The following is a 14,526-nucleotide window of genomic DNA, read 5'->3' on the forward strand; positions in this document are numbered from 1 at the left end:
TATATAGTGAAAAAATGGCGGGAAGACGGAGGCGGGAAGCGGTGGGAAGCACGGGAAGAAAATAGGCGGGCAACCTTTAGTCCCGGCTGGTGGATGCAACTGGGACTAAAGCTGTCGGCAGGATGAGGATGTGTGGGTAACCTTTAGTCACGGTTGGTGGGTGGAACCGAGACTAAAGCTGTCGGCAGGATGAGGATGTGTGGGTAACCTTTAGTCACGGTTGGTGGGTGCAACCGGGACTAAAGTTCCATCTCCTCTAACAGTGTTGGGGAAAGGGTTCTCATTATTACATAAATGTAGAGATTGTATTGGGAACTATATATGAAGAATACATTATTACATCGCCATCTACTGCTGTGATCTTCTACGCCGTAGCCATGGAGAATCTTCATCATTTAGCAAGGTGCTTGGGTCAATTTTCACCGTGAAGGGTGGAATTTCTTTAAACTTATTATAATCTTCTGACATGTCTGTCTTGTCATCCACTCCCACGATGTTTCTTTTCCCCGAAAGAACTATGTGGCGTTTTGGCTCCTCGGTTGATGTATTCTTTTGTTGATTTCTTTTTCTCGATTTGCTAGACATGTCCTTCACGTAGAAAACTTGAGCCACCTCGTTGGCTAGGATGAATGGCTCGTCCATGTACGCAAGATTGTTGGGATCCACTGTTGTCATACCGTACTTATCGTCTACCTGTACACCGCTGAGCTTCACCCATTTGCACCAAAACAAAGGGACCTTAAAAGTGGGACCATAGTCAAGTTCCCATATCTCCTCTATGTATCCATAATATGTGGTGGTTTGCCCATTCTCATCTTTTGCATCGAAGCGGACACCACTGTTTTGGTTGGTGCTCTTTTTATCTTGGTCGATCGTGTAAAATGTATTCCCATTTATCTCGTACCCTTGGAATGTACATATGTTTGAAGATGGTAACCTGGCCAACAAGTACAGCTGCTCTACAACAGTTGGGTCACTAATGAGATGTCTTTGCAACCAACTGCCGAAGGTATTCATGTGTTGACGTGTAATCAAGGACTCGGGCTGGTCTGGGTTTATTTCTCGTAAAACATTCTTGTGTTTCTCGATGTACGGAGCCACCAAGCTGGAATTGTATAGAACTGTGTAGTGTGCTTGATTGAAAGAAATCTTGTCCCTGCACACCGTTGCTTTCCTTCCTAGTGTGCCTTTTCCAGTCAGCCTCCCCTCATACCGAGATTCAGGAACACCAATCGGCTTAAGGTCAGGAAGAAAGTCAACACAAAACTCAATGACCTCCTCAGTTCCGTAGCCCTTTGAGATACTTCCTTCCGGCCTAGCTCGGTTATGAACATATTTCTTTAATACTCCCATGAACCTCTCGAAGGGGAACATATTGTGTAGAAATACAGGACCGAGAATTCTAATCTCTTCAACTAGGTGAACGAGGAGGTGCGTCATAATATTGAAGAAGGATGGTGGGAACAACAACTCGAAGCTGACAAGACATTCGACCACATCTTCCTGTAATCCTGACAAAGTTTCTGGATCCATTACCTTCTGAGAAATTGCGTTGAGGAATGCACATATCTTCACAATGGCTAGTCGAACATTTTCTGGTAGAAGTCCCCTCAATGCAACCGGAAGCAATTGTGTCATAAGCACGTGGCAGTCATGGGACTTCAGGTTCTGGAATTTTTTCTCCTTCATATTTACTATTCCCTTTATATTCGACGAGAAACCAGACGGAACCTTGATACTGAATAGGGCTTCAAAAAAGATCTCCTTCTCTTGTTTGGTAAGAGCGTAGCTGGCAGGCCCTTCAAACTGCCCTGGATGATTCCCGTTTCGTCCTTTATGACGTTCCTGGTCCTCCCGTGCTTCTGTTGTATCTTTTGTCTTCCCATACACGCCCAGAAAACCTAGAATATTCACACAAAGATTCTTGGCCAGGTGCATCACGTCGATTGCAGAGCGGACTTCCAGGACTTTCCAATATTCTAGCTCCCAAAAAATAGATTTCTTCTTCCACATAGGCGTGTGTCCGTCAGCGTCTTTCGGAACATGTCGACTGCCTGGACCCTTTCCAAAGATAACATTTAAATCCTTGACCATGTCAAATATATCAGCATCACTACGGGGGACAGACTTCGGACGGTTGTCTGCCTCGCAAATAAATGCTTGCCTTTTTTCCTTAAGGGATGCTTGCGCGGAAGGAAACGGCGATTGTACGGGTACACAACTTTTCTGCTTTTTTCCAAATATTTACTTTCAGTCTCATCTAAACAGTGTGTGCATGCATTGTATCCTTTGTTCATCTGATGTTACTAAGAGCAGGCCAATCATTGATGGTTACGAATAGCAACGCTCGTAGGTCAAATTCTTGCTCGGTGTGCTCATCCCACACACGTACACCTGGTTTGGCCCATAACTCCAAAAGTTCATCAACTAATGGCCTTAGGTACACATCAATGTCGTTGCCGGGTTGCTTTGGGCCTTGGATAAGTACTGGCATCATAATGAACTTCCGCTTCATGCACAACCAAGGAGGAAGGTTGTAGATACATAGAGTCACGGGCCAGGTCTTTGTGATCGCAGCTCTGCTCCCCAAAAGGATTCATGCCATCTGTACTTAGACCAAACTATAAGTTCCTTGCCTCACCTGCAAAATCCGGGAACTCTCTCCCGTTGTTTCTCCACTGCCGACCATCAGCGGGGTGCCTCAACATCGTGTCTTTCTTACGTTCTTCCATGTGCCATCGCAACAACTTGGCATGCTCTTTGTTTCTGAACAAACGTTTCAACCGTGGTATTATGGGAGCATACCACATCACCTTCGCAGGAACCCTCTTCCTGGGTGGCTCGCCCTCAACATCACCAGGGTCATCTTTTCTGATCTTATACCGCAATGCACCGCATATCGGGCATTTATTCAAATTCTCGTACTTCTCACCGCGGTAGAGGATACAGTCATTAATGCATGCATGTATCTTCTGCACATCTAATCCTAGAGGGCAGACAAGCTTTTTTGCTTCATACGTACTGACGGGCAATTCGTTATTTCTTGGAAACAGCTTCTTTAATATTATCATCAATTTTTCAAATCCCGAGTCAGTCACACCGACCTCTGCCTTCCATTTCAGCAATTCCAATATGCTACCCAGCTTTCTCTGCCCATCTTCACAACCTGGGTACAACAATTTGTGGTGGTCCTCTAACATCTTGTCGAAGTGCAACCTCTCCTTATCCGTGCCACAGTCTCTTCTTGCATCAGAAATGGCCCGACGAAGATCATCATCAACAGGATCATCTGCTGCCTGTTCTTCACCTCCTTCTTCTTCATTGTCTTCCATTGCGGTATCATCGCATTCAGAGAACATAGATCGGTACTGGTCATCGTTATCTTCTTCTTCATCGCCGTCTTCCATCATAACCCCTTCTTCTCCGTGCTTGGTCCAAACATTATAGCTGGACATGAATCCAAACCGAAGCAGGTGGCTCTTAATGTCTCTTGAGCAAGAGTAATCCTTCTCGTTCTTACATTTCAGACATGGACAACACATAAAACCTTGCTTCGACTTGTTGGCCTCGGCCACAAGCAGGAAAGAATTCACGCCCTCTCTGAAAGCGGGAGCACATCGGTTACCGTACATCCATGGATGACTCATCTGCATCATAAGTACAATTATGTATCAGATGCAATCACCTAGCTAAAATTAGTATTGTACGGACTATGTATATACGAGAAAATAGTTGCTAACCTTTTAGGATCAAAAAGAGGAGAAATCTTATCAAATAAAATCAAGTGGCATCCCTCACAAGCATTTCATCAAACACCTCTTGTGCACATGAAGAAAAAATGAGCTAGCATACACCTCCACCTTTCACCACCAAGGAAAAAAATGTAGGGAGGTGGGGGGGGGAGCTGGCTGTGTGTATATATAGGCATGGCCCTTTTGTCGCGGGCCGTATTACGACCCGCGACAAAAGGTGCCGGCAGGAGGCCCCAAAGCTCAGACCCCTTTTGTCGGGGGTTGTGATCCGGCCCGCGACAAAAGGGCGCGACAAAAGGCCCAGCTTGCTCCAAATGGTTCCGGGCGACGTGGCCACGCCATTTGTCGCGGGTGCGATCGCGCCGCGAGAAAAGGCTCCCACGAAAGCCCTGTTTTCCACCAGTGGAAAGTGATCTGACCTTACTTGTGGGCTGGTAAAGATGCGACTACAGGAGATAAGTGCCTTGTCAATTGGTCGCTGAATTGTTCCCCTCACCAATTTGGAGGCCTTGCCATAAATAATCTGCAACTACATGGCAACGACCTTTGAATCCAGTGGCTGTGGCAACGTTTGGATGGATGATTCAAAACCTTGGTTTGGCCTTCCTGTTCCGGTTGACACTCAGGCTAGACAAATATCCAATGCCTCGGTCGTGTTCCACATTGGAGATGGCGGGCTCACATGCTTCTGGTATGATTCTTGGCTCCTCAACCGGCCACTGAAAGATGTTATGGCTGATCTGTTTGCTAACTGCCCCAAGCAAAATCTCTCAATTAGAGATGCCCTTGTGGATGATCAATAGATTAGGCACCTTAAGAGCAACCCCTTGCCGCCCGCATTGAACTATTCCACTGCTCTTTGTGACCGCCTACAGTCGATCGTGCTCACTCCGGGACAGCGTGACTCCATCTTGTGGCGGTGGACCTCTGACGGCGTTTTCTCTGTTGGTTCTGCTTACGAGTTTCAGTTTGAGGGCAGGTTCAAGGATGCTTTTCTCTCCTCGGTCAGGGACTCTGATGCCCCTCTAAAGTGTCAATTTTTCGCCTGGTTAGCTGTGCTTGACCGCTGTTTAACAGCTGATAATCTGCAGAAGAGGGCTGGCCTAATGACCCTATCTGCCCGCTGTGCCGCACTCTACCTGAAACTGGTTTGCACCTCTTTCTGAATTGCCCCTTCGCCCAACAGGTTTGGTCTCGGGTCACTCAGAAAACTAGCTTGATGCCAAGCTCTCCACCAGCCATGACCACCTCTCTCCTTGACTGGTGATGCTCTCTCCATGCTTGCCTAGATTGAAAGCCAAGGCGCGGCTGGAACACAACGGTCACTCTTGTCTGGTGGTCTTTGTGGAAAGAGAGAAACGAAAGAATTTTCAGCAACCACCTGTCAACTGTTGATTCAGTCTTCTGCAGAATTGTCGACACCGCCACTGACTGGCTGTTCGAAGGCCGCTCCTGAGCATCTTGCTCAGTTTTTGGAGCTGTTGGAATATCCTCTGTAAACGACATTTTTTTCTTCTTCTACGCCAGTACGCCCTCCAATCCATAATAAGTGTCGGTGCTTTAGTCCAAATTTGGACTAAATTGACCTAAAACCCCGATGCTTATTGTGGATCGGAGGGATTACTATAATCAAAGAACGCAGTGCTGATTGCTTTCGAAAAAAGACCCCTGTTCAAATGCATATTAAAGACCAGATGGAAATAAGTACCCTCCTGCACTAGATGCGATAAAATATACAGATATTCTGCAATGGTTAAACTACCATATAACATCTAGTGCTATTCCATTAAAGTCCATTAAAGTTCAAACCAGATTAGAAAAAGACCTTGTCTGCATGCCCATTACTGTGTTCCTTAGTTTACCAAGATGTCCAAATCGTTTACAAGACAACCAATCTTTTAAGTAGGATAAGTTACAGGCCTATGCTGTACATGTTTTTATGGTTTATACTTAACTCCTACGGGTTTGTGCTAGAGAAGATAAGATTTAAATGGACAAGAATTATCGAAGCTGCAAATAGGATAAGGCAAACAAAAAAATGAACCATGTATCTCACAAGGTATTCACAATCTTATTGGTACATTAGAACTTGTCTTTATTTCCCTGATGCAACACATGCATCATGATTTACCTAACAAATCTGAATGTTACTGTGGTATTTCTTTTGACTGGAAAGAGCAAACTCAGTGATCTCTTAATGCCTTTTGTTTCACTTCTTGTGCTTGATTTATAAACTGTTCTGACATGTTTATTTTTGATACAACGCAGATCTAAATATGAAAGACATGTATCAAGTTAAAAGGTATCATGCACATATCAACCTACTGGAAAAATGTCTAAAAACAAGTGCCATGGTTGTATAAATAAAATTAAAGAAATACAAGTTATTGATGGAGGAGCAAAAGGTGTACATTGATCAGCTGAATAAACTGAAATACCAAATGTCATTTGAGGCACTTCAGCAGGTCCCACAGTTTCAAGGCAGAGTAAGACTTTTACATATATTTTCTTCTCCTTGTGGGTAGATTAGGAACCTATCCATTATTTCTGCACAGCAAAATCCATGGGGATTAGAAAATTCAAGATTTTTTGCTTTGTCCAGTCACTTCTGATTTTGGTGTGCAATAGGAGGTTGTAGGTCCCTATCCTACTGTATTGTAACAATAGTTTGGTTCAGCCTAAATCATAAAGCTAGTTTTTAAATGGAATTTAGTTATATACACTCAAACAAGTGCTCCAGCTACACATGTTTGTGGCTCTGTTTAAAATAGCGGGCTATAGCCTATAGCCGCGGCAATTTCTGAAGCTACAAAAGGCTATAGCGGGCTAAACCCATATAGCTGATTTGCTAAATAATGGGAAAAAGTTCAATATTTCGGCAGCATATAACCATATATAGTATATACATCAATAATTCAGAAATGCATAGCATAGTAACCTAGTCACATAAGAGATGCACATAACTAAAACATAGTTTACACATAGTTCTGTCCAAAACATAGTTCACAGATAGTTAAGGACATAATTATGTCCAAATATTACAACAGCATTAAGTAGCAGCAGTTCATGACATAGTAGTGTCCATAAATTGGGCCGCTCTGACAATTTTGGGTTAAATTTTTTTGGGCCCGTTGAGTGGGAAGATAGCAGCTATTGAGCTAAATTGAGGCTAAATAGCTATAGCCGCGCTATAGCTGGGCTATTAGCGGCTATTTCCATTTTAGCATTTGAAGACTCTAGCCGTAGCCGCAGGCCTCACGAAAGGCTATAGCCGGGCTATATCGGGCTATTTGAAACAGAGGTTTGTGGTGGGAAGCTATCACAGTTTATTAGTTACCTTGAATTTCTCAATAGGCAGTGACCGTGATTTATGAGGGAAATATCGTTTGTTCGAGTGTGGACCACTTGCAACTCAAATTTCATCTTTATTTATTTATTTATCCTGTAAGATTTCTGTTGTAACATTTATAAAACATTTCCATATGTGAGCATCGATGTACTAAAGGAGACCCATTACATAGATTCTGATCTTGTTGTGCAACTTAAGGGCTGAGTTGCATACTTGCATGCGTTGAGGAGTTAATAACAACAGAATGTTTACTCGAGAATCAATTGGAGGACTTAGATCCTGTAGAAGCTGTGTCTATTGTGTCTGCATTCGTTCTCCAAGAGTGGAATGCATCAGAAACGATCTCTCGATCTCGATGCTGAAACTGCTGGTTGCCAAAAGGAGGTTAGTTTTGTTCTTTGTTGCTTCTAGTTCTTTTCTGTTCGGCGCAGCTTGTGTCCTGTTTCCTATAAGGTTTCCAAAAAATGGCTTTTTATTATATGTTTCTCAAGTACCATATGTTTTCCATATTAGGCTCTATGGCACATCAATCAGGTTAGGACAACTCCAAGAAAGGCATGAGGTGCCCGTCGATCCTAAGGAGTATTCACGTGATAATTTGAAGGTTCGTCTTGTTCAGGCTGTCAATGAATGGGCAAAGGTATGCACACATCTTGGTATGAACTCTTTCTCCGAGACGAGTGTAAAATTTTAGCTCGATCTTCGTTGGTTCGACGATGTGCGAGGGAACGCTGGCCTTTCGCAGACATTTTACGAACTGACATATGTGTCTTAAGGGCTGATTGTGAGGACACTCGTGCGTCTGGATAAAACATGCAGTACCCACAGATGGATCAACTTATGGAAGTTAAGCTATGGGTGGCTACACAGCCTACTACTCGTCACTGAACAGCAGCATGAATTAATAATCGTATGCTTTCGGCGCTATGGCATGTAGCATGTGGCTATCATGCGCTTGCAAGTTGCAAGCTCTCTTCATGTCTGCACAACTGCTACTCAGCTAGATATGCGCAGCACGAAGCGACATCATGGCGAGCATTAGCAGCCACCTATGCACCCAACGGCTACTTGGCTAGATATGAATCAATCGATGCAGAGGCTAGGGCTTATCTTGCTTTTTGGAAGAGGAAAAAATGATCTGTATTTGATAACACCTCTATCCAGTTTGCATTGGATGCAACCTTACACGTCAGCCGACTACAAAGGTCTGATACATATATCCGCATTGGATGCATCCTTACGAATCTTTTGCTTTTTATCTAGATGTGCATTCTTCTGTTTTCATTATCTAGCTGAATGGCCCACGCAATTTGGGTGGCTAGAGCTAATATTGCTATGTATTGTCATATTTCATGTGTTTCTCTCTTATTGTAAATTCACCATGTGGCTAAATTTACCCAGTTTAGTTCTCGCTGCACATTAGATGTTAGTAAAGATAATTTAAAGTATATAGAAAATTGATTGTATCAAACATGCAGTTGTCGAGGAAGCGTACCGTATTTTTGTTAGGAAACACTCCATGTAGCTTATTTTGTTGGATCCATGTAGCTTGGTATGACAATAGAGGACCGTGGAATCCATGTAAATGGACTCTCGTGCAGAATTATAGGCTTTCATATTATTCGTTAACTTTTACCTTTATCATGCTTGCTTAACCTGTGTTGTCTATTTTATGCAAAGTGTAAATGTTGATGGCTTGTACCTACTCTTATGCTCGTCTCTTAATCTTTTTTCGGTAGGTTCAAGTCTCGTCTCTTTCTATATTCGGTAGGTTCAAGTTTGACGAGAATAATATTCTACGAGTAAGAACTCATTTATTTTTAAACCGATCCATTTACTAAATATTATTTTATTTACTAGTCCTTTATATTGGAATGAGTCACTAGTCAAATGTTTTGGCAATTCCTCGTGGGCGTATGATGCAATAGAATTTGGAATCAGCGTTTTGATCTTTGGTTATCCTTCATAGTAATAATATCTCGGGGTTTGCAACGAAAACTTGGTATATCGACTAGACGACCGTGAAAAATAAATCATTCCATTGTTTATTTGTTATAATTTTTTTTTACCAATAGTTGCAATATTTATTTTAATCCTACTCAAACATTTGTTTTATTTTACGCCTGCCTCATAATTGGCCTTATTATGTTATTTATCAAAATACCGATGATTATAAATTGTCTTTGCTTATATCAAAACGAAATATGTTTTGTTCAATGATAAGCATTCTTATTTCATAAGCTAGAAAAGAAGGATATGTTTGGCGGATGGGGCAAACAAGTTATTTTTGGCATATCTGCCTACATGGAGCATCTGCAACGTAGGGTGATATTGGTGGTCCAAAAAGTGCCATTATTCACACAACTGGTGGAGAAAGTTGGCCGGAGAGAGAAACTGACTTTTTTTTTATTAGCACAAGTATTCTATGATAGCTTCTGAAAGGATACAAATATTCCCTATCTTCTGCTTGAAATACTCTTTAAATTTGGACCTAGCAAATGATGCCCTGCCCATCAATCGCCACAGTTCACTCTGGACAAATATGTAAATAGCTTGCATGTATGAAGGCACCCTTAATTAATGTGCCCCAAATTTAGTCAAAGATTCTTTTGTAGCTGGTCGCCAAATTTCAAAATTGGGGCAACGTATATACGTAGAAAATACTGAAATTCTTAAAGTTTTTTTTCTTAAAGTTTTTTGCTGATATGCTCATGTTCTTATTTTGTTTATGGCTTCCTTGGCTCTTGACAACCTCAAATTATTTTCTTTGCTCAACTGACACTTGCATTTGAATGTCAGGTCACATAGTCCGTATAGGCGCTTTGAAGCAACGTATTGTTCCTCCACATAAAACATATTCTTCTCATTGTCGTATTAGAAATCTTGAAATTAAATCAGGTACGTGGTATACTCTTCTAGGTATAGTTGCTTTCGAAAAGAATTACGATGAGATATATCTTTGATGAAGTAGGAAATGAATCTTTATTTAATGGAGTAGGTATGGGTGACACCCGTGACGACTAGCCCTAAACTCTTGAAGCTAGACAACACAATAGATTGGCAGTGTAAAAACAAGGCAATACACATTGATGCTTCATTACATATCACATAGCATTCATACTCATATTTTGCTTTCTATCTAGATTACCCATTCTTCTATTTTTCTTAATTTCTTGGTTAATCTGCGCATCAATTTATCCATTTAACTAAACATTGACAAGGTGCAAAGCTTTCTAGAGTGTGCTTTCAGGACAATAGAGTGACTTACGGTGGCATCCAATTTAAAAAAGAACTCGATGCGCCTAGCTTCACCAACACATGCTTCATCTATTTAAAGCATTGGTTTCCTCTCTCCAGGCAGGCTTCACACATCACATATCCTCTTGGTACGATAGTCTCGGCTCACACCATCTGCACCCAGTTGTAGCTGATAAGCACATCAATGGCCTCCACCAACAGCTGGACCCTCGAGCTCGAGTCGAAGGTGTCTGCGCCGCGCAAGTTCCGCGCCACCGTCATGGACTGGCATAATCTGGCACCCAAGCTCGCCCCACACATCGTCGACAGCGCCCACCATGTTGAAGGAGATGGCGGCATTGGCAGCGTCAGGCACTACAAATGTGGCTCGGGTACGGATACCACACATGATATACATAAATGTCACCTGCTGCCTGGCACACATATGTTCAAATCATGACAAGTAGTTGATTATGCAGCCGTGCCCTTCAACTCCATGAAGAAGAAGGTTGAGTTTCTCGATGTGGACAAATGCGAGTGCAGATACACCATCGAGTGTGACGGCGTTGAGACGTCCACGTGGAACATCAAGATGAAGCCAACGGCTAACGGTGGGAGTGTGGCAAAGGTGGAATGCACGTCCAAGGGTGCTGAGGCGAAGGACATGATGCTCAAGGCCAAGGACTCTGCCGCCGAAATGTTCAAGACTGTTGAGGCTTATCTCATCGCCAACCCGGATGCCTACAACTAAGTCAGTAAAGAGGGATCATACACGATAATGGTGTTTTCTCCCCAATCGAATAAAATTGCTCCAACCTCTGGTATGCTAGAGCAAGCTGGGTGTGAAATTATGAAGTTAAATAAAAGGAAGCTGGGTGTGAACCTCGATGTGTTTGTTTGAAGCTTGTGTTGCTTGCTTGAACCTCATGGTTCTGCAGAAGAATAAAAGAAGTATGTGAAATACATGTCTTATTTAAAATTAGTAGGTTTTTTCCAACCATAAAATTAACAAGGTTTCGAACTACTATCGGAAATGGACATCGAGCAATACGTAGAAAATGCCTTTTCGATGGTTGAGATGTTAAGTGAACAACAACTCCGTCAAAAATCTTATGACCTGGTTTCAGTAGGGTCTATTGAGATTCGTTGGTATTTATCACCGTTCACCGGCCTCCATTCTTGCGTGTAAAACTTAGCGGGGTTAACACGAAGTTCCGTAGGCACAACCATACTACATGCCTGTGTACTGGTGCATGCAACGGTGAATCGCTGATATCATTGTACCATATCTCTGCTTTGTCAGTCTACAGTCTAGACCCTTGCCTTGTAAATTACCACAAATAAAAAACATTTAGTCGCAACTCACCTAGCAGCTGTATGTAATGATTTTGAATTTTTATTGGTATTTGTTAGGATGGCACACTTTTTCTTTATGCATGGCAGCTATCAACATTGGCAAACTTTTCAGTCCGGATGCAAATAATTTGAATATGTTTCTTTAATACTAGCAGAAAACTAAAAAAATGAATTATGAATGCATTTCCAAGATGGACCAAAGTTTGAAAATATTGTCTGCAAGGATCCCACAATAACCTATTTTTAGAGACGGAGGGAGTAAGAAAAAATTCATAAAATCCATATGCCAGTTTCACGAAAAAAAGCTTTATGTAAGCTAGGGACACTTGAAATAAGAACTGTGTATAGGCTACAGGTGTTTCAGAATGTTAAGACTTATCCGGTTTTATGTCGAGCGTCCATTTCCCATTTCCAGATGTCAATCAACGAAAAGTGTTTGGAGATGTTTCTGAAACTCAAATGGATTTGGATATGGTATCATCACACGAAGTGCAAGATATACTTGCAGAGAAACAAGTGTATTAGGTGATGATAAGCCAGTACAGGAGGGCAAGGTAAGTGCACTTTGTTAAAAAACATTGCAACTCATTTCATCTGTCATGTTTCTTATTCCATTATCTTCATCGGTGTTGCAGAAGCAGTACCACAGTTTTCTAAAGAAATCAAACTGCTGATTGTTAATTGTTTCTGTTTCACTAATAGGATTTGGCACTTCTTGTTGGGGATGATGGCATTGTGACTAACTTCCACAAACTTGTTCCAGATATGGCAATCGAATATCCCTTTGAGTTGGATAAGTTCCAGAACGAGGCAACGTACTCTGTAGCATCTATACCTTTTATCTGAACTAGCTAAATGTTCGAATATAGATTAAACCGAATAAACTCATTCTTCTAGCTTGTACTAAGTTGTATTTTATCAAAGCGCATCAAAGTCAAAGAACATCAAATTGGAGGTATGGATAGTATGGACAGGCTCATGAGACTTCAAGGAAAGAATTTATACTAATCAAGCATCCAATGCAAAGAATGTATGCTATGGTAGGTGCTCCCATGGCTGAATAAAGGCTACTTTTGTCCAGCTACCTCCCTCGTCCCAAATAGTTCTCTAATCCTGCACTTGCAGGCCAGAATGGTTTCTAAATTGCTGGGATGCATCTCACAAAGGGAGAGCACTGGGTCACCGGGATGGAGGCAACGTATAGTGCAGAATATGTTATGTTTATCAAGGTCTCTCTCACCCTCTTCGTGTCGGTGAAACGAGATACATGTACAATAAGAGATTACGAGGTCATTTATTCCGGGAGAAACACGTCCGCGTCGATGCAAAACCCAAGTGCAATAGTAGCTCTAGAATACTTAATAAAATTTAAAATATTAAAAGCAGGACTACAATAGGCCTCGGGTGTAGGGAAACTTGTCTTATGTTCCTTTGTGAGGGGTGTCGCCGAGATTATTTTGCAAGTATGTTGAATTAACTGAACTACTAAGTTGCGGCTACTTATAATCACTTCACTCTTATCCATGCATGACTGCGACCAGATAGAATTCATGAAACGCATCTACCGGGTGGAGTTTCCGCATTGCTCTCACGAGCGACCGGGGACTCCTCTCCGCCGCCACCACCCAGGACGCCTCCCGTGCCTCCCTCCCTCGCTGCCACCAATGGCCATCCATAGGCAAAGTCTGGGCAACGTTATTAGCGGCGAGGCCCACTTCTCCCTTCGCTTGGCATGGGCGGTGCGAGATGCCTTCTCTGGCAGGGCCCTGGTACTCGGCAAGGGGCACGGCGGCAGTGTCCTACGATGGCGGTGCTCAAGGGAGAAGCCTTGTGACGATGAAGCGGAGGAGCCTTGTCAGCTGCGTGCTCGACATCGTCCTGCTATGACCACGAGCGGCGCGGGTCACTGGTTCCTCGGCCGGTCTGAGCCTTGCCAATGCCCGGTTGGGGATTTGGGTGGCTGGCCTCCTCTGGCAGAGTGGCATTGTGGTGGTGCTGGTGAGCCGCTAGCGGTCGAGGTCTCCGATCTGATCAGTGGACTGTCACGCTGGACCAAATCCACCCGAGTATCCTGTGAGGTGGCGGCTACATCCGGAATTTAAAATAAGACACTTCCTGCCCTATCCTCGCTCCAGTGGTGCGTCTAGCGATGGTGGAGGGCACGTGGAGTCATGTCACCGACGTATCTCCTGTGATCCAGTCGGTTTTTCTGTTTGTTCGCATGGTTTTATGTTAGTTACTTATGATCTATGACTATTATCATTGGCAATGGTTGTTGTTCTGTTGCACTCGTCCTTTAGGATCTTAGCACGACGACTTCCCGCTAGTCTACCAGAACAAGTTCTACTATGAAAAGTTTTGCCCGATTGCTGATGGAGGGACGAGGAGGGCGGCGCGCCTTCGGCTCTTTCTAGTGTTTGTAATCATCACTAGGTGGTCCTATTTATAATTTTTTTGGGCTATTTGTACTAGTATTGATTGATGATTGTTAATAGATCGGTGAAATTTTGGTAATTTTGTTTTACACAGCCATACTACAAAACTTTGAACTTCAGTTAATTAGCCAGCAGCTACACAAGTGTTATATAGTACTTTTTTAGGGAATACTATGTGTTATATATCTTTGCAGCGTACGCAAAATGTAGCAGCAGTACTACGTCTATGATTGATATTCCAACTTCCAAACACAGATTAACATTGATCTCGCTGCATCCATCACCTGAGCATGTACTCGTCTTCAGGAATATGTTTGATGTCCCGACCGGTGGTAGATCCCCGGCTAGACGCTGTACGTAGTGCAGGTGCTCCAGCCCCGGCCCCTCGTCCAAGACG

At 42.9% G+C, this 14,526-nt stretch overlaps 1 protein-coding gene across 1 annotated transcript; it reads left to right on the plus strand.

The window, feature by feature from the left end:
• Positions 1 to 10,453: 10,453 nt before the first annotated feature.
• LOC127326747 (pathogenesis-related protein 1-like) lies at positions 10,454 to 11,299 on the plus strand. The gene is made up of 2 exons (XM_071821324.1): positions 10,454 to 10,730; positions 10,818 to 11,299. The coding sequence occupies exons 1-2, from the start codon at positions 10,544 to 10,546 to the stop codon at positions 11,087 to 11,089; spliced, it is 459 nt and encodes a 152-aa protein (XP_071677425.1). The 5' UTR covers positions 10,454 to 10,543; the 3' UTR covers positions 11,090 to 11,299.
• Positions 11,300 to 14,526: the final 3,227 nt, after the last annotated feature.

This window comes from Lolium perenne, chromosome 6 (assembly GCF_019359855.2).
Source record: "Lolium perenne isolate Kyuss_39 chromosome 6, Kyuss_2.0, whole genome shotgun sequence".
Lineage (NCBI taxonomy): Eukaryota > Viridiplantae > Streptophyta > Magnoliopsida > Poales > Poaceae > Lolium > Lolium perenne.